General features: G+C 38.7%; 1 protein-coding gene across 1 annotated transcript in view; it reads left to right on the top strand.

The window, feature by feature from the left end:
- Positions 1-21,397, top strand: part of STK33 (serine/threonine kinase 33) — a 217,884-nt gene that overhangs the window by 174,878 nt on the left and 21,609 nt on the right. Inside the window, exons 10-12 of the mRNA XM_044682102.1 lie at positions 7,270-7,382; positions 8,712-8,797; positions 20,074-20,307. Of these exons, the coding sequence (XP_044538037.1) occupies positions 7,270-7,382; positions 8,712-8,797; positions 20,074-20,307 (433 nt within the window). The remainder of the gene's footprint in view (positions 1-7,269; positions 7,383-8,711; positions 8,798-20,073; positions 20,308-21,397) is intronic.

The following is a 21,397-nucleotide window of genomic DNA, read 5'->3' as shown; positions in this document are numbered from 1 at the left end:
GCCCTGCCCTAGTTAACCTTCTGGTCCCCAGGCTTAAATGGATCCATGAATTTAAAGTGCTTGTACATAACTCTAAAGTGATATAAAAGCATAAATGATTGTCGTTATTCATCCTGTTGATGTCCTGGAGGATTAAATATTCTTGTTACAAATAAACTGAGAGAAAGCTTTCCTCTGTAGATTTTGAGGTTCGGACTTAGAATGGTCAGAAGAGGAGTGGCATAGTAAGCAGAGCATGGAACTTAAGAGTCAGAATGTCGAGGGTCTAGTTCTCTTTCATTAGTTGGCTGTGTGACCTCAGCCAAATCACTTCTCATGGAGTCTCAGTTTTCATGTTTGAAAAATGAAAAGATAAGACTATATGCTCTTTAAGGTCTGACATTTTGGGCGGGGTTCAGTTGACTCTTCTTGACTCCATTTGGGGTTTTCTTGGCAAAGATACTAGAGTACCATTTCCTTCTTCAGCTCATTTCACAGATGAGGAAACTGAGGCAAACAGGATTAAGCAACTTGCCCAGAGTCACAATCTTATCACTGTAAAGCTGGATTTGAACTCAGTTCTTCCTTACTCTAAGCACAGCATTTTCTATCCATTTTGCCACCAATCGCCCCATCTAACATTCTTTGCTTCATTAATAACCCATAACATGCTAAGAATTTTTAAGAGTCTTAAGCAAGTTTTTGTCTTTTGGAGTTTAAGCTATATTCTCTTTAAAAAGTCAAAGCATATTCAGTGTGCTTGTCTGGAAATAGGAATAAGCATAGCTCTAGAGATAGAAGGGACTTCAGAGGCTTTCTAGTCCAACTGATGAGAGGACTGAGATTAGGTTACCTAAACTTAGTTTCTCAAACTCCCATAGGTGGCAAACATTAGAGGCAGGATTTGAATCCAGAGCCAATGATCTTTCCCCTGGGAACTTTCCTATGTGACTTTTAGGTTGAGTCTCACACAGCTTTCACACACATTGTGTGTGTGTGTGTGTGTGTGTGTGTGTGTGTGTGTGTGTGTGTGTGTGTGTAGGAAGAATTTGGTAAACTTGTGGTTTTCCATGTCATTGAATGGGAGTTTGATCTTGCAGTAGAGACTTGAGAAGTTTTATTTTTAAGACGTTCCTTTATTTTAAGGGAATGATCAAATTCAAATTGAAATCAGTGACTTCAAAACTACATTTCATTATGTCCACTTTGATCTTGACTTATCTTTTCATGGAAATAAGTAGGTAATATTGGAGGCTCTTAGAGACTATATGAGTAGAACCAAGTCTCTGGCAGGTTCCACCAGAAGGAAAAGCTTTAGGTATGTATCCATATGCATCCACACACACACCTGATGAAAAGCAGTATGTCTATCATCTGAGCACCATTCTAACTAGGTGTGAAAAGCTCATTACAAGAGTTTTGCCCACTATATGATCAATTAAAAGACCATAAGATGTGTCTATGGGGGTGCATGGTAATTGTGATCCCCATTGGTAGAGGAAGAACTCATGCCTGTGAAATTATAGATCCTTAAAGTATGCCATTTTAAATGTCCTAGAGAACCATCTGATTAGAGAAGCCTACTGAGATTTCTCTCAAAAAGCCAAGAATGCTGACTTTAGTGAATGGGTCATATATGCAGAAAAGAAAAGAAATAAACCTTATGAGCTGACTGCTCAGCTCTATTTCCCATCAGTGTAGCTATGCCATGTACACATCCCATTGAACATATGGTACATTAAAATAGGTATTGTTTTATTTGAGTGGTTTACAATTTTTTAAACCCTTTCTTTTCATCTTAGAATCAATACTATATTTTAGTTCCAGGGCAGAACAGTGATAAGGACTAGGCAATGGGAGATGAGTGACTTGTTCAGGGTCACTCAGCTAGAGAGGAATACTTTGGAGGTTTGTGGTATGTACAATTTGAATAATTTGTGACTCTCCTCCTCCCATATGAATGCAAATGTTTTGGATGTATATATGTAAATGTGTATGAAATTCTCGGTTTTTAGGTATCATAGAATGTGAATCAAAGTGGGAAAAAACCCTTAAAAGTCACCCAGTTCAGTTCCTTCCTGAAACATGAATTCTTTTTCTAGAGGCTCCTGAATAGTAATCATCTAGCTCCTGCTTTGATTATCTCTAGTGAAGGGAAACTCACCTCCAAAGACAGTCCATTCTACTTTTGGACAATATTTGATTGGTCTTGGATAATGTTTTAGTATTAAGGTTTTCCTCATATCTAGTCAGTATAAGGGAGCCAATGAAATTAACTTTGTGTGGTGGAAAGAATTTGGAGTCAGAGGACCTGAGTAAAAATCTCAGCCCTATTTTTGACTCTTCATGGGACCATGTAGTGGTCGCTTCTTTCTGGGTCTCAGGAACTCACAGGACTATGGGGTAATAGTTAGACTATATGCTTTCTGAATTTCCTTCCATCTCTAAATCTGTGACCCTTTGAAGATCTGCCTTCCTATAATTTCTACCCATTTTTCTTCTAGTTCTGCCCTCTGGGAACAAGCAGGACACATCGTCTTCCTCCCTTCCACTTCACAGAGCTTATCATCCCTAAGTCTACTTTTTCCAGGCTAAATTTTGCTAGTTCCCTGAATAGTTCCTTATATTATATGGTCTTAATTCCCTTCAACATCACTTTTTTCTTTTTCTCTTAAAAATCTTTTTTTTTCTAATTCAATTTTATTTTCTCTTCAGCATTATTCACACATATACACACATACAAACACATGACACCCCAAATAAAATTTAATTCAGGAAAGGAAAGAAGAGATAGAGAGAGACAGATGGAGACAGAGCCAGAGAAAGACAGAGAGAGAGAGAGAGAGAGAGAGAGAGAGAGAGAGAGAGAGAGAGAGAGAGAGAGAGAGAACGAGAGAGAGAGAACGATAGAGAGAGAACGAGAGAGAGAACGAATCTTGGGTTATACCCTCATATAGGGAGAAAAACAAGAATTCATCATTGCCTATAGAGAAGACTGTGAAGAATCAGTCAGACCAGTAGGAAGAAATCCTTGAGTAATTTCAGGAAAATAGATAGTAGAGAAGTTTAAGAAGAATGAAGTAGTCAACAGTGCCAAATGCTTCAGAGAGTTCAAGAAGGATGAGGACTGAGAAAAGGCCCTTGGATATAATAATAAAGAGATTATTAGTGTCCTTGGATAGACCAGTTTCAGTCAAGTGGGGTCATGAGTCAGATTACAAGGGGTTTAGGAATGAGAAGGAAGTGAGAAAGTAAGGGCAATGAATGTAGGCAGCTGTTTTCTAGAGACTATATATATAGGACAAAAGATAGAATATGATAGCTTGAGGGGATGATAGGATCAAGGGAAGGGTTTTTTTAGTATCCTTAGCTAAATTGTAGCTTCCTTAAAAAAACACAGTTCTTTAGATATGTTCTGGTGAGAGCAGAGTACAGTAGCATAATTACGCCCCTTCGTTTTGGATATCTCTATAATTCTGCTAATATAGCCAAAGATTTTCATTAGTGAGTTTAGTAGGCATCTGTTACACTCCACTCCTTATCCCCATCCTTTTTTTTTTTAAGGTAGCTTTCCACTTTTCAGCATCAGATCATGGTTGCATTGCATCATAACAAAATTATATGCCCCTTTGCACACACCTTTGTTTTCAAAGCTAATGTCTTTATTAATCATTGATGAGCTACTCTAGTTTGTGATCATACGTATTAATTATCTTTTCTGGAGAGGATTCATTTTCTTATATGGCTCCCCTATTGCCACCTCTGCTTAGCAGGGCAAGTAATCATCTTCTCTTCAGGGTAGAATTCAGATTAGTAAATATTCCTTTTTGTGTATTCTTCCTTAGCTATTTTAATTTAGATTAGTGCAACCGAAAATAATGGAAAGATTTTAAGACATTTCTCATTTCTAGGACTCCCTTTTTTTGTATGTGCAGAAAATTGTGTCATAAAAATGTCATATTCTTTGACTGACCAACCATTAGTTCAATTTTATATAGGTGAAATTGCAGGGACAAAAAAAAAAAACCTACCCTGAACTTTAAACATTTAGCCCTTAAGCTATAATTATATGCTATCCAGGCAGTGCTGTAAAGATCATCTGATGTGGAATCCTAGGTTGGTAGCAGGCTCAATGAACCAGACCTCAAGATGGCCAGTACTTGCTGCAATAGATAGAGATTTCCCATAAAGCCTTTCTTCTAATTCCTTCTAGCAATGGAAAGGATGATGGGATGGTCAGGGTAAGTTGGAGAAATAAACCACGAAGGTATTAGGATATATGTATACAAAACAATTTGATAGATGCTTATCTCTTAACAGAAACCTTTGGTATGTGAACAAGTTTCATTATGTTTTTTTTCCTGCAGCAGTCCAGTTTAGCTTACTCTAGACCATAGGAATGAAAGTCATTTATTTCCGAGAAAGTTATTATCATCGTCGTCATCCCAAATATAGTTCAAGTTGGTACTAGCTCAGAAAGTGTTACTGTCTGGGCTTTTCCTTAGAGGCAGCGAGGAAATTATGATCATATTAAAACCTCAAAGATTTAGCTCATTCCTTTAGGATTAAAGAGTTTAGAGACAATTGTACTAGCAAAACATCAATAAGCAGATCATCTTTTATGGTAATGCTGATTTAATTCCATCAACAGTAACATAGAAGACTGAAAATATAAGAATTACCACACAAGTCAGTTCCATGGCCCACCCAGCCCAAGATGCTTTCTGCTAATGGCATAACCAGGGGACATTCTGGAGGAAAGCATAGGTGCCCTCAACAAGAGCAGCTTCACAGACTGGGGTAGGCCCCTTAACTATCTTGGTTTCCAAAAGGAGCCCATTGTTAATCAGGCAGAACCTTGAATGGATACTTTTTTCATTTAACTAGACTTTTTTTCTTCTTGGTGTTAACAATCCTCTTTGTTTATGATATTTGTATTAACTCCAGTCTCAAAAAGCCATTACACTCTCCACTAGCAGACATCACAACACTTCCAAGTCTTAGTAAAAAATCTTTTTGCATTGTTGTGACCACAAAAAAGAAAAATTACCTGGAGATTGAGATTCTGGTAATGATCTATCCTCTTTGAATTTAACCAAGTCAGTCCTAGAGAGCCTCTATATGAAAGACACTTAGTGAAACCAAGCTTACACGACTCTGGAAGCACCTTTGTGTGCTTAGGGACACTTTTGTACCAGCAAAGGTATTGGAAGAGGACAAATATCACTGGAAGAAGTGTGAGGTGGTGGTTTGTTTTCTGGTCCCAAAGTCAACCTCTGTTAAGGTTTGAGGGATCCCTCTTCATTCAAATATTTCGAATTTAGTTCCTGTCCTTGTATAGCTTGGTAACACCACTTAGAGATTTGTATATATCAATATAATTCAAGCACTTAGTGGGTCCAAGTTATCATGTTAGGTACAATTCAAAGCTATCAATTATTATATTTCCACTCAATCTTAACCTTTTGCAACTAAAGATCCTGATCTCTTTGCTCTTTCTTCATACTTTACATGTTCTAGTGATCATTTTAATTGCCCTTCTTAGGCTGGTCCTCGGTTTTCTTTAAGATGAAGAGATTTTTGATGCCCCTTTAAGCCAGAGGAGCACACAGGGCTTTGGTTTTCAGGGAACAGGCTAGAGTTACCCCAGGGTCACTTTCCTAGGCTGGAATAGAATGATCAGTCTTTCATTCTGTAAATATAATTTGGATTATTTTATCCCTTACTTACAATGACAGAATGACAGAATCTTAGACTTGAATAGGGCCAGAAAGGTCAGCTTGTCCTTGAAAATGTTTCCTGTTGAGTAGACTTGGACTTGAATGCTTATCCTATAGAAACTCTGTTTCTCTCCCTGTTTCTGTCACAGTGATCTACACAGAGTAGGTGCTTAAATTAATTGAATTAACCCTTAGGGTCATAGGAGGCAGAGTTAAAAGGAAATACAGAGATTATTTTATAAATGAGCAATAGACCCAGTGAGCTTCTTTAAACCCTATCTTATAAGGCTAAAGGTTTTAGAATAGGATAGGACAGTCCACCCTCCTCATCCAGAGTGGTGAAGGAACTTGTCACACAACTAGTAAGTGATGGAACCTAGACTGGAACCTGGCCCTAGAACCCTAAATCCAGTCCTTTTTTTCATGACACCAATCCCATGCTACCTCAAGGTTTGGGTAAATTTTTGTTCTTCGTCTTTTGCATCTTTGTATCTTGTGATAATAGGTGTGTTAGCATGTAGCCAAGTGAACCACAGAAATAAAAGGAAACAATCAAAGGACCCTGAGAGAAGCTAGACTTCCATTTCAGGAACCTAAGTGTCTTTAAGGAGGTAGAAAGGAGGGATAGAGGATACGATAATAGCTATTTCCATGTTGCCTTTGAAGAAAACATCCTAGTGAGAAGAATGAGCCCAAATAAGCGTTTATTATTTCAGAGAGATTATACACTTCCAAGTATTTGGGGTACATTGGAGTCTTCCTTTCATAGATGGTTTGGATGTTCTGCTAGTAGGTAGACCCATTGGGATGGCAGCTGGAAGTGGAAGATAGGCAGGCTAGAAATATTGATCATTTTATGTATCAGGCCCTCTGCAAATGTAAGCAAAAAAGAAGATAGTTTTTGCCCTGTGGTATTCTAATGGGGAATAGATCATGTAAGAGAGAGCTTAAGAATAGGCATGGGAGGAAGCATGATGAAGTATGGCTGGCATGGTTTCATCCCCAAAATAGAGTTTTTAGAAAGAATCCAGCAATGAAAGAAGGCAAGGTGGAGAAAAATGGGGGTAGAGAGAGGAGAAGGCAAGCAGTCATGGTTCCTAAGTCTAAAGAGATAGGAGAAGAATGACTGGGAGAGAAATAAAATAGGACTTGTGGCATGCTTTTGTTACCATCTCCCTCCTCCCTATCCCATCCCATCTTTCCATAGATACATCCATTATCTATATATCTATCTTGGAAGAGGAGGACAATTCACCAGTCATGACTCAGCAGTTAAGATTCAGCCTAGGCTGCTCATCTGTAAAAGTCACTTTAGACTGAGATGTTACAACTTGCAGTAGTAGTAGTGGTACTGGACAGGTCAAAAGATCCACATTTAAGTCCCAGCTATAGCATTTAGCAGTGTGACCATTGACAGTTTGTGTAACCTTTTCTGAATCTCAGTGTCCTCATCTGTGAAATGGGAATAGGGGAAGGACCTCCTCCATAGGATAGAAATGTAAGCCATTATTATCATCAGCCTTATCTGTGAGATTTTGGATGTTTAAATAAGAAATTCTTTGTATTGTAGAATTTGTGGGGAACCTCCTTTTATAGCAAACTCAGAAGAGAAACTCTTTGAATTAATAAGAAAAGGACAACTATGTTTTGAAAAGAAAGCCTGGGAACGTGTGAGTGACTCTGGTAAGGATACGTTTTTATGATATTTTTGTTTGTATCTCCAATTAAAGCAAATATAGATGATATTTTTAAAACTGTAAAACAATGGCAGTGTTTTGAACATCTTTTTGGTTATTATATTTATATAGGAAAGTTGTCTTTGTGACTTTTTATAAAGGCAAGTTGAGATTATTTATTCTGTGGAATGACTTTGAACAGATATGGTCCAATCAGTTGACAGAAGCTGAAAGTACAAGGCCCAAATCGAGCCATGTTATATAATAAGGTTAGAAAGGTCTGGAGAGAAGAGAGAGAGAGAGCACAAACCATGCAGAGATTTATTGCTGAGAAATTACTGTCCTGATTCTATGGCCCAGCTAGAAAGGCACACTCTCCCTATACAGGGTCAGCCAGATACAAGGGGAATTGCCCCAACCCCTAAAACATGTTGATACCTTTCTGTTCTGCCATCAGTTACAATAAAGCTTTTTAAAAAGCCTAGCCTCTTGATTGGGTCCTTGGTCAAAAGCTATTCCTTTGTTTGAGACCCATTTCCTTTATCTAAAAGCTCTATTGAGAAGAGTTTCCCTAAGGAAGCCAGAGATAGAACTCTCAAGGGCATTAAGTCCTATTTGCCATCGGAGAAAGGCTAAGCATACACATAGTGTGTCTAGTCCTCATGGCAGTCAAGTGCTGACTCTTACCACTCAAGAAGTCTAGTTCTTCTTCTCCCCTTCTTTCAAACATTCTATTGTCCACAACGAAATAAAAAAGCAGACAGCAATAGACAGATGGAGCTATAATAGGCTTCCTATTAAGGTTAAGGGTAGTTGAGATCAGAAAAGTTCGATTAGTCAGGAGTCACCCCAATGAAGTAGATATTTGCTAATTATCTGGTTAATGTGCACTGTTTACACCAGTGGTTCCCAAACTATTTTGGCCTATCGCCCCTTTTCCGGAAAAAAATATTACTTAGCCTCCTGGAAATTAATTTTTTAAAATTTTAATAGCAATTAATAGGAAAGATAAATGCACCTGTGGCCATCACTGATCCCCTGGATTGCTGCAACACCCACCAGGGGGTGGTGGCGCCCACTTTGGAAATCACTGGTTTACACCATAAAGCTAAGGAATGCAGACAAAAAACTCACGTTAGGCTGATTTTTTTTTCTTCTTGATTATCTGCAAAATCAAATCAGACTTCCTACTTAGAAATTAAGATATTGCTTATGTACTTACCAAGTCTCCTCTCCTCCTTGTAACTTGCCAAAGCCAAAGGTAAACTGTGAAGTGAGTGTCATTCATTGCTGTTAAGAGAAATGAGAAGTTTCAGGGATTTTTCATTTCCTGCAGCTAAATTCGCTTTGGGACAGCTTCTGAAGGTAGATCCTGCTCACAGAATCACAGCCAAAGAACTACTTGATAATCAGTGGATAACAGTGAGTTAAACTATTACTTGTTCTTAACCATTAATCAAAAAATTGAATTCTGCAGGCTTATATAGTCTTTTCCTAAAGCAACCAGGTGGTTTTTTCTTCTAAAATTTTATTAAGATAATTCAATTGGACAAGCATTTAAGTAGATGCCAATTTGGAGCTGACCTTTGTGCTCAGCACAAGGGCAAAACAAAGGTCAAGAAGACATAGTTACTGCCCACTGGAGTTCACAGCTTAATAGGAAGCTACTTTACTCAGTCATCAAACATTTATTAAGCATTCTGATGTCTCAGGGACTTTACTAATCACTGGACAGCTAGGTGGTACAGGTTGGAAAGGTAGGGTGAGGGCAGATCATGGACAATCTTTAATGCTAACTAAGACTAAGTTTCAACATGCACAAGAAATGAGCGTTTCCTACTACTATTTTTTTTTCCTACACCTAAATAAGCCCACTGTGATTAGCTCAAAGCATAGTGTAGAAGCCAAGAGTACCCACTGCTGAAATTTGGGGCTAGTGAAACATCACCAAAAAAAAACAAATATAGTTGAACTATTTGAACACCTCCCTTATAAGGCTTTTTTGGTTATCCAGATATTTCTTTGGAAATATTTCCACACCATTCATTGCAGCCAATCATCCACCAAGCATTTATTGAGTACCTAATCTCCAACAAACCCTTGAGTAGGTGTTGTTCCTCTGATAAATTGCTTCTTTTCCATTTGGAGGGAGGTGGTTCCAGGAAAAGGGGAATAGGGTTGGAGGGGGAAAAAAGAGAAAAATGCAAAGTAAACAGAAGATTGGTTCTCATAGGAAGTTTGGGAAATAACACATCTATGTAGTGATGTTAAGACAATCACAAAACAAGCCATTTATCATTTTCATAGTGAAATATTATCTCTCAGCGATTGCTTTGGACTTTGTAAAAAAAATACTGCCATCTTTATAAAGGTGATGCCACAACCTCCATTTCTAACATCAGCCATCTTCTCAATATCCAATTCTGTGTCCTACTTCTTTGAACCCCAATTTCTCAAAGAAGATTTGGATCTTTAGGCACACTTCTAGCTCTAACATTTCAATGTCCTGAATTCTCAGTTTCTTACAGTCTTGATATTCTACGAGAATAAGATTTGTTGAATTCTACTGCCTGTTGGATTATCCATCTGGTTGTGTGTTCATCTTTTCTGTCCCATAAATTGAAGAAAATCAGGTCCATGGTAGGTGAGGCAAAGTGGTGTAGCTGAAAGAACACTAGTCTTCATTCTAAAACTGGTTCTGCTACACCCTAGTCACGTGAGCCATTTTTCTTATTTTTATTTACTATCATCATGCTTTGGGTTTGTGCTTTTATTATTGGCAGCCTAGATTCTCTCTGGTAAAAAACACCACCCTTCTCTGGTTGTTCTACATGTTCATAATAAAGGTCTAATGTGAAAGACCTCAGCTTGGACTCCCAATAGACTTCCTGTTTCCAGAGATATGGCAGGAGTAACCTCCTTGAGGCCATAGTATACCTCAATTGACTTCTATAGATGGAAAGTTTGTATGAATAAAAAAAATGTTCACTTGCTTCTAGGTTACATATGACAAGAATAAATGGGGAACCTTAGGAATCTGGGTTAGTCATTAAGGAAACTGCTATCATACCAAGTACTCTTGGCCCTAAGAAACAATTCAAGTTTAATGTCATACAAACCTCATATTCTTTTGTAAACTAGGAGTTCCTGGGTTATATATTCATGACAAATTCATAATCCCCTGGATTCAGTCTATAATTTAGACCTATCTCCCATGCATTGCCAACTAAAAGCTTACAGATAGATCTGGTGGTGGTATTTTCCAGAATCTTGCAAATCCATAGTTCCTACTTAAGCTTTCTTTCACCTGAATTTCCCAAATAGTCTTTAAGAATCCCTGAGTTCCAGAAATCTGATCCTTTTCTCTATGAATCACTGAACTATGGTTCATTTATGTCTCCTGAACTAGCAAAAACCAATTCCCTTACCTCTTAAGGCATATAAGCCTGCCTTTCTTTTTCCTGAAATGCAAGAGCCTTTTGAGACTGTGTTTGTTGTTTTGCCCAGACCTATTTAATCAAAAGCCAAATACTATGTAACTGTGTGTAGCACCCCTTCTTGGCTCCTCCCCCAACTTGCACTAACTAGCAAATTGGGTCTCTAGAGGGTGGTTTTAATCTGTAGCTTTCAGGGCTGACATGAGTCTTCACTTCTAAAAGTATAGCAAACAAGCCATCACTGGCATATTTCCAATGAATAGTCAGCTATAATAGATATGATTAGCTCAAAGCAATAGCATTTCCTAAAATGTTATAATAAAATCATTAGCTACTAAACATTCCCACCACAAACCTGAGGCTCACTCTCTCCCTTTATGTGAGGCTCGCTCTCACATAAGGGTAGTGAGACAGGAGTTGGGAGGACATAAGGCAAAGTCTAATTCACTCCTTTGGTCCTCAAAGTCCTTTCTTTCCTATGGAGTCCCCTCCTGCTGCCTGAGCTCAACATCTCTTCTGGGCAGATTGTTCAGCTAGGTTTCCATGTCTATGAGACTCTCTTCTCTACTGCCAAGTGTCACTCTCTTTAAAACTGTTTCCAGGCTCAAGCCTTTCTGTGTCTAGGACTGTCTGGACTGTCTCTGCTCCTTCAGCTGTTTTTCAGACTCTTTAGAACTTGTTCTGTAACTGTGCTTTTAGAAGATGAATCTGGGGAAGGAAAGTTGGAGAGGGAAAGATGAGAAAAGTTCCATCTCTCTTTGAGGCATGAAGACCTAAATTCTTCCCTGATTTCTTGATTCTACTTCAGCTCACCTGAATGGTTAAAATGCTAATTATCTTTAGGGCTTATCAATTTAAAGCCCTTCAAGGTCATGGCCAATTGTGATTCCTCTAATAAATTGCTTCTTTTCCATTCAGAGAGAGGTGCTACCATTTCCTAATGTGATAATGGTGTTACCTTATTAAAACACTAAAAGTGACCTCATCCTATAGTTATATCAACTGGAGTGGGGTGCTAAAACCAAACCCTTTTCCTCCTCCCCCATTTACATTTAAATTGCTACCTAAGGGGGCAGTTAGGAGGCTCAGTGGATTGAGAGTCAGACCTAGAGTCAGTTCAAAATAGGAGTTCCTAGGTTCATATCTGGCCCCAAACACTTTTTGCCTGTGTTACTCTAGGCCAGTGGTTCCCAAACTTTTTTGGCCTACTGCCCCCTTTCCAGAAAAAATATTACTTAGCACCCCCTGTCACATACTATCACCTCCCCCAAGTGCACCTGTGGCCATCACCACCCTCCTGGATCACTGCAGTGCCCACCAGGGGGTGGTGGCGCCCACTTTGGGAATCACTGCTCTAGGCAAACACTTAACCCTGATTGCTTTGCATTTTATTGCTCTTCTGCCTTGGAACCAATACACAGTATTGAATCTAAGATGAAAGGTAAGGGTTTTTTTTAAACAAAAACAAAAACAAATTGTTATATAAATGTAGTCCTACTAGGTGGTTTTTTTTTAAAACTCTACTACTTTAAAATGTTTCTTGATCATCTAAACCAGTGATGGGCAAACTACGGCCCACAGGCCAGATGCTGGCCCCCTGAAATGTTCTATCCCACCCACTGTGTGACATTATTCCTAATCTGAAGAATACAGTGAGTAGGCTACAATACAATGAAACTTGCCTTAGAAACAAACTGACAGCTGAGCATTTCCTTTCCTTTGGCCCCCTTTTTAAAAAGTTCGCCCATCACTGATCTAAACCATTGTTCTTGTCCTACTCTGTTTCTAAATGCCTTCCCATAGAATATATTTTCACTTAACATCCTGGTTTAAGAGAAAACTTAACATTAGATGGGGGTGAGTGTATCTCTTTAATAGATCAGGAATATGCTACAGGCATAGTGAGTTGAGATTTCAGTAAGTCTCATTGAATAATTGTGGTCAGAATAGAGAAATGTGGGCTAACTGATAGAACTGCTAGATGAACCAGGACTGGCTGAATGATTAGACCCAGAGAGTTATCATTAACTTGTTGATATAAACTTGGGGTTAGGTTTTTAGTAGAGAGCTCCAAAGATCTAATTTTGGCCTCTATATTTTATTTTTATATTTTGTTTTTTTAGTATATCATGTTTCTTTGCAACTAGACCATGATAACTCTGGGTGGTCTAAGGAAGGTCACTTTGCTACCTTGAGTTCCTGTTTGTTCATGTCCCATGAAGACAATAATACTTAAATACTTGTACTACTTGTCTCATAAATAGACCTCACACACCACTATGTCTTACAATTCCCTATCCAAACTATCATGGAATATTGTTTATATCACTTACTATTTATCATGTCCAGCTACCCCATGAAGATATTTTTTTCTAAACTTCTCCAGTACTGAGGATAGTGTTTGCACACGGGCTTAATGGGCCCTTGTCTTCCTAGTCCCACCCCACCCCTGAAAAAATGCATCAAATTCCAGTTGCTCCCCATTTCCTCCAAGTAATACAAATGAAAAATGGCATCTAGAGCCCTTCACAGTCTGAATTCAACTTAGCTTTCTAGTCTCATTTTCTAGAATGTTCCTTTACCCTCTATTCCAATCAAACTGACTACTAGTGATTCCCTAAACTCATGATGTCATTTTCCCTAAGCCTGCTCATCTCTGCCTTTCAGAATTTTTATCTTCCTTCATGGATCATCTCCTGCCTTGATCTAGCCGAAATTTCTCAGATCTTGTTTGAGCATATTGTCTAAATTTCTATTTTGTCCCTTTTTCATACACTATTTGAGTCAGTCAGTAAACATTTAATAAACACCTGTGATGCATCAGGCACTTTGAGAACTAGGGATGCAGAGAAAAGCAAAAGACTGTCCCTTCTCTCAAGGAGGTCATAGCAGAGATGTTAAAAATACAGTCAGTGGACCTCCTACAACCCACAGCACTCCCAGATATGGACTGAATCAGATTAAGATGTAATTGGGGAGCCATGCTTAGAGATGAGAGGTCCTAAGTTTAAATCTGGTCTCAGATACTTCCTACCTGTGTGACCCTGGGCAAGTCACTTAACCCTCATTGCTTAGTCCTTACCATTCATCTTCTGCTTTAGAATCAATACACAATGGTAATTCTAAGACAGAAGGTAAAGATTTTTTTTTGAAAAATGTAATTGGAAAATATTTCACAAAATTTAAAACGTAATTAAATATAGATACTGCTACATTGTAAAACTAAGTCAATAAACCTACAGACATCCTTATCCTTCTATATACTTTAGTGGCCCCCATTTCCATGTGAGTTTGTCACCACTGCTTTTCAGTATATTGTACTTACCTGTGCACTTCTTGTAACTCCAACCTCTCCCTCCCCAAAAAACAAAAACAAAAAAATCTTTCCCATTGGAATATAAGTTTTTTGATTGCAAAGGCTGTTTACCTTTGTAATTCCAGTGCCTAGCACAGTGCATAGTGTAGCTACCTATTTCTGTTATTTTGCTGAGATCAAATGGAGAATGTATAAAATGATTTAAAAAGTTGCAAAAGAATTATTTCTAATTTTTGCTTTGTACTAAGCTATTTTGACACCAAATAATTGTCCACATGAGGTAACAACCAGTCACTGGAAAACTGTAGTAAGCACACTTAGAGTTTTGGACCAAATCCCAATTGTGAAACTCCTTTTGAGCTGGTTTGCCTAGAGATTTCTCTGTTGTCAGCTGAAGACAATGCATCGCTCAGGCCCACAGGCTATGCAAGTGATTACTGATGAATCATTTAATTGCAGTTACTAATTAATATAATTCAGTTGTGGGCTTGGATGATTTGTCCAAGTTCCCCATCTTTTGAGCCTTTATACCATTTTATTGCTGTCCCTTTATGGGCTCCTTTGAATTATCTGCTTCAGGAACAATGTGCCAGGAAGCGTGCGTTGAACAAGACTACCCTCAGGAGTTCGGTGTGTGAAGTTTAGAAGAATATCGCCACTTTACAAACTTCTAAAAGACAAAACCCTTTGCTTAACTGTGTACAGCCCTGCGCCATGTACTTCAGAGCCTCTGTTTGAAATAGTCCAGAGCAAACATGGCAGCCCTCTCAGAGGCTCACAGCTCCAAAGACAACCTTTCCTTATGTAACAACTCACACAAAATATAGTGCTTTTTTCAAAGAGCTCCATTAGATGAAAGATTTCTATCATTTGGTTGATGTTTTGTGCATTTTGTAATGTGTTATCTATAACCGATGTGTTCTGAAGCAAGTAATACAAAGTGTGTGTACGTGCACACATATTAATGAATATAACAATACACAGAAAAAGCTTCCTTATGTTTCTGAAGGTCAAATTCAAAGCTGTTGACCCCCATTGGCAGGACTTTTAGGATTATTTTCTCTGATTTAGTTTTTTTTTTTACAACCACTGCCATTTTTAAAAATCACGACCACCACCCATAAAAACCCCCGAGTCTCCTAATGGATCTCTCCCCTTCTATGTACCATTGCCTCCCATTCCCTCATCCATCCTATACTTTGCCAACAGATTCAGCTTCCTAAAGCAAAGTCCTTCCTGGATTCCTGCTCCCAATAGGATCAAGTCCAAACTTGTCAGCCAGGTATTTGTCAGTCTGTTCATCCTTCTTTTCCTATCATATCTTCTAGTAATCTCTACACTCTAGGTATTCAGGAAGGACTAACACCTCTGGTGGGAGGGCTTGCCAAGTCCTTTTCAGGGATGCTCACCCACTTTTGGTGTCTATTTGTACAACCCAAATCTCATCTGTGGCTCCAAAAAGCTGTAGCATGTTCTGTGGCCACTCTATTAAAATTGTCTCAGCAGATGGGTCAGACCAGATTGAGGGTAACCAATGGACCTCAAACTCATCAGTGAGTTAGAGGGATAGCTGCCCTAAATATGTGAAGATTTCCCCCAGCAGAATGGATAATGAGAACAACTATTGTCCCAATAGTCATGTAGATGCCTGAAGCAGGAGCTGTGGAGGATTATCCACTGCATCCTGGGCCATCCCCAGTCATTCTGACATTTGTCTTGCCACTAGACTTGAATGTCCCTGAAAGAGAGAATGAGACTTAGGATTTTGTGAAACTATGCCTCACTGATATCCAAGCAATGTCATTGGTCCTCTTCAAAAATGAAAGATAGACTTGAGTATTATTCCCAGAACATCCTATCCTCTTCCCCATTTTTGTTGCCTTTGTTCATGCTGTTCCTTCCCCCACTTCCCCATGCTACAGAGCTCTTTTGCCAGTTCAGATGCTAATTATTCAAAGTATTCCTTTATCTTTCTTATTGGTTATCTTTTCTTCCTTTAAATCCCCATAGCATCTGGTTTAGACTTTTGTCCACAGTTCTTTTAACATATTGCCTCATCTTCTTATTAGAGTATGAGCTCCTTGAGAGCAGAAATCCTGTCATTCATCTCTATGTCCCCTATTGAAGTACCCTGTGGCAAGTCACTTAAACTCCCTGGCTCTCCATTTCCTGATCTGTAAAATGGGAAGATTAATACTTAAATTACCTATCTCACAAATTGTTGTGGGGAAAAAGCACTTTGAGAACCCTAAAGCATTTATTCATCCCCGAGTGCCTTGCGGGGGCCTGCTATAGTTAATGTTCATTAAGTGACATAATCATTATTATTATACTGAATGCATTCTATGCCTCACTGGCTTCCATTTTCAACAAAAGTATTCCATGATTCAAAGAACTTTCCATCTAAGCAAGAATGATGGAGGGTCTAGAGTTGGCACAAAATACTGGCAGAACCTAGATGCCAGGCACCTAAATCACTGATGCAAAAATAACACTAATGCTTTTACTTTGAAGAACTATGGTGCACAAGACCATCTTCCAGCAGTAAATGTATTTTTAATACACTTATGTATTAAATGTTTATTTCAGAATGCCAGCAGGTTGCAAGCTCAGGCAGGTCCCATCAAGCTGAAAAGACTTTGAGGATAGGCCTGGCCCAAACTCTTATGTCTGTGTGATTGGGGAACTCACCTACCTAAGTTCAGAGAACCTTAGCACCAGAAGGATGCTCACCAGGTGTGTCTATCACTACAGTTGCTCCTGGCAAATAGTCAGAAAAGCCTAGTGTGTGGCCACTGCTGGAAGAAGTAGGATGCTGATGAGATGGCATATCCCTGAAGTAGTGCAAGTCTTTCTCTAAATTGTGTTTTGTCTTTGATGCTGGTCCAGATTTGTTATTCTATCTAGAAAGCACACTTCCCTTCACTTTGAAGGATAAGTTCCTAATGTCAGTAATAGATTAGAGAACAGTATAATATGGTAGAAATATCTGTGGACTTAAAAGTCCAATGACACGAATGTGAATACCAGGTTTGCCACTTAATTCATATGGGGAATTTGCCTCATTTTCCTCATTTTCCTCATGCTTTACAATAGGTGGACAAAACCCAATTGATCTCTGAGGTTACTCCCCACTCCAAAGCCCTTGATCCTGCGTTGATTTTCACAGAGTACTAAATATTCAAAACCTTATATTCTCTGTAACAAGTCAAGTTTCAGAAACACACACTTTTCTCATCATAAGGAAATGGGATAAAATAAGCAATTTTTAGGTAAATGCTTTGAGAAACCTAACCTCTCCTAATTTCTCTTTGTAAGCTGCTCTCAGTCTGGCACCTAGGAGGACAGACATGAGCTTGCTAGAATCAGGGCATCTATTTTCTTTTCTGAACATCCTCAAAGTATCTACCTAAGCCCTGGGTTATCTTCCATCTACTCACTCTGAGAACACTGGTTCAGTTCTTAAGATGGGGATTTCATGATGCTTCAGGGTGGTTTGAAAAGTCCATTTGGGATCAGGACTTAGAGTATCAGCTCCAGATTGGCTTGGAGGGGCCAAATTGACTTCCTGGAGGTCTTCTAGAGATTGACCCTTAGCAGCTTCAGCACAGGCAGTACATATCCAACAGACTCCCTTAGGAACTAGAACAGTCCCATTCTCTTGTGATAGATCAGGATGGTGTTGGCCAAAATATTCACACAGGGACTGGGGTTATGCTACAATTGGCTCTATTAAATATTTACGTTGTAACTCAGAAGCTAAGTCTGAAGTTCCATGGATCTGAAGATGTTTCTGCCATTCCTTACATACTGCTCTAAAGGCTTCCTTTCTGTTCCTAGATACTTGCTTTATGAAAGTGTAATTAATGATTATATGGAGTATTGTTACTTGGCTACCTCTCCTTCCATATAATAACCCTAAAAGAAAATTTGCCAGCATTTTAACAAATATTATCTCATTTTATCCTTTACAACAATCCTGGGACGGAGGTGCTGTCACCATTTTATAGATGGGAAACTGAGGAAGGCAGAGGTAGTATCTGAGGACAAGCTTGAACTCAAGTCTTTCTCACTGCAAGTCAAGCTCCCTTACCTTTGCTATGTTTGTATAAAAATGTTTTAAATGCATCTGCTATATATTTCTACATGTATAACATATGTATTTGTACATATACAGCAATATATAGCATATGCATATTCATACATAGCACACATATAAATGTATATTTATATACTTATGCTAGGTGTATAAAGATGCTATACACACATACTATATTTTTATGTTATATATGTATCCATGTTTTTTCACATGTGCTGTACATAGCTACATACACATATATGGACAACTAGGTGATGCAGTGGATAGAGCTAGGAAATAAGATAAGAAAGTGTCATGAGATGAGATGTCAGGGTTTAATTATCCATACTGTTTAAAGTACTAAATATTAATGATTAACATTAGGGCCTGGAGTCAGGAAGACCTGAGTTCATATCCAGTCTCCATACTTCCTAGCTGTGTGACCCTGGGCAAGTCAATTACCCCTGTTTGCCTCAGTTCCTCATCTGTAAAATGAGCTGGAAAAGGAAATGGCAGGCTACTGTAGTATCTTTGCTAAGAACCCTCCAAATGAAAATAAAACGGACCTGATTGCCAGTTACCTCATCAGGAAAATGAGGGGATTAAATTAGGTGGACTTGGAGGGAGAATAAAAGAGAATAAAGAAAAGAAAACCGCAAATGGGGTCATGATGTGACAGATGTGACTGAAAAAACTGAACATATAAACAATTATATCTATAACGTATACACATACATAGCAAAAGCTATAGATAAAAGCTAAATGAGGGTGGTTTTGTTAAAAGGAGAGAACACTGAGCAAATTTATTCATTGAAATGATCCTTTTGTTTCCTAATGCTAATCTCTAACCAAGATCCTGGACTTTTATTTATGATGTGAGTGTCTGTCAGTAAACAAAAATATGCTTAAGTTCCACAAGTTACATGTGAAAGCCATGGGTCTTGAATTTTGGAGGAATTAGGATTCAGTTTCAAGCAATATTTCCATAAATGTGGCATGAGTATAAAGCACTGTAACTGATTAACAACAAAACCAAAACCTCCATAAGGGAATATTATCTAATTCAAAGTATTTATTTTGGGAGGTTATGAAAAGATTCTAAGAATGATACTGTTGCTTAAAACTTTTGGGAACTGTTGCTCTCAGATTTTAGCATGTGTTCTTTTGAATGTTCTCTCCTCTTATAAATCTTTGTCCTTTGAAGATACTTTTGATTTTTGAAAAAAGCCAAAAAATGGAAGTAGAGGCAGCTATCACCCTGCTTCTTACTGATGATTCTTTTTTCATTCCTTTTTTTTAAAAAAAAACCCTTAACCTTTCGTCTTAATATCAACACTATTGGTTCTAAGGCAGAAGAGTGGTGAGAGCTGGGCAATTAGAGTCATGTGACTTGCCCAGCATCACACAGCCAGTAAGTGTCTGAGGTCAGATTTGAACCCAGGAACTCCCATCTCCAGGCCTGACTCTCTATCCACTGAGATGCCTAGCTTCCTCTCTACCACTTCTTAAAAGAGAAAGAGAAACTGCATTCAATAAAAGATGCTCACCAGAAACTAGAAAACAGAGTACATGTAAGGGTCCAAGTATTTTACCTCTCAAACCAGCTTTTTTTTTCCTCCACCATTTTGATTGATTACTTTTTTGTTTTAACTCTTCTGATGTAATTGTTCTACATACTTTAATCATAGTTTCATCTTAATATAATTGTGGAAGCTGTGAATTCTGAAGGTGCCTATTTTTTGGTATGGCACATTTTCCTGTTTGATTATACCTTGAAAATAGTATACATGCTATGAGATGAGATAAGATAATACAGTGTTTAATAATCCATTCTGCTGAAAGCACTAACCATTAACTTTAACATTAGGGCAATACAATGACCCCTGTGAGACCTACAAATGTCCTGGAGCTGATGAAACAATGGAAGAACCAGCCAGCAAGTGATGAAGAAGATTTGGATCACTTAAAGGATGATCTCGCTTCCAAAATCCACATGTATACAGCCTTCCAATCAGAGAACAATGTCGACCCTAAGAATATGGACAGTAATAGTAATACAGATGATAGTGGTGGCCAATCCCCTCTCCCCTCTGGAAAGCAGGTAGGAGATTAGAGTTTCCTCCCCTCCAAAATGTTCCAAAACCTTCAGGCCTGCCATAATGGTTGATCTGTATCTATTTGGAGTTGTTTCTGATTCTCAAGGCTTTTAGGATTCTAGAAAGCCAGAGCTGGCAAATGCCCCAGAGGGCATCCATTCCATCTCTCACCTAGGCAGGAATCCCTTTATAATTTACTTGACAGGGGTTCATAACTATTGAGGAGGGAGGAGTGGGCCTGAGGGTAGGCACAGAACTTTAGAATCCTTCATGGGTGAGAAGGAGAGGTTGGTGTCCAGATGGGAGGGAGACAAGAGAATGGGAAATCAGCAGAAAGATTGGGAGCAATGGGAGATCCTGGTGGAATATGGATGAGAGACATCTGGGTCAAGGGGAAGGATCTTATGGGGATGAATCTCTATGAATGTAGCCAGATTGCTTCTCAGAGAACACACCTACAGTTGACCACCATGCCCATAGTTTAGGGCTTTCCAGCCTGAAGCTTGGTAGAGTCTGTTATGGTGTATGCTTCATTGATGTAGCCTTCCAGATCACAGGGTCACCTCTACACCATGGTTAGGCATTGGAAGAAGGAGGAACAGAGTACTCTTCATAAATTTACCTTTGCTAACTGTCAAGATTGTCATTCAGAATGTTGTTTCTGACCCATCTATCTGAGATGCCAGGACAGTAGAGTCATTTCTCCCTGCTTTTATCTGGTGTCTACTAGCAGTATCTTGGGGGCTAAAGAGATTGGTGCCCTCATTAGGGATCTTAGTAACAATTTGTGCCTCCATAGTCCACAGATCAACTGGCCTAACAGAGGGCTTAGGTTGTTGAGAAGTATTTCCTAGACAGCAGAAAAGAGGCAGTGGCTTACTATAGTTTATGGTAGCAAGTCATACACCAGGCAAATGAACAGCAACTGAACAGTGGTGACAGAAATCTGCCAATAATGTAAGTCAGTGGACAAAAAAATATTAAATACCTACTATATCCCAGGTGTTGTGCCAGGTGATAGAGATTCAAAGACAAAGATGGAATAATTTCTGTCTTCTGGGAGCTTATATTTTTTCAGAGGAGACAGATTGTACA

Source organism: Gracilinanus agilis, chromosome 6 (genome assembly GCF_016433145.1).
Source record: "Gracilinanus agilis isolate LMUSP501 chromosome 6, AgileGrace, whole genome shotgun sequence".
NCBI lineage: Eukaryota > Metazoa > Chordata > Mammalia > Didelphimorphia > Didelphidae > Gracilinanus > Gracilinanus agilis.
This window is presented reverse-complemented; position numbering and strand designations above follow the sequence as displayed.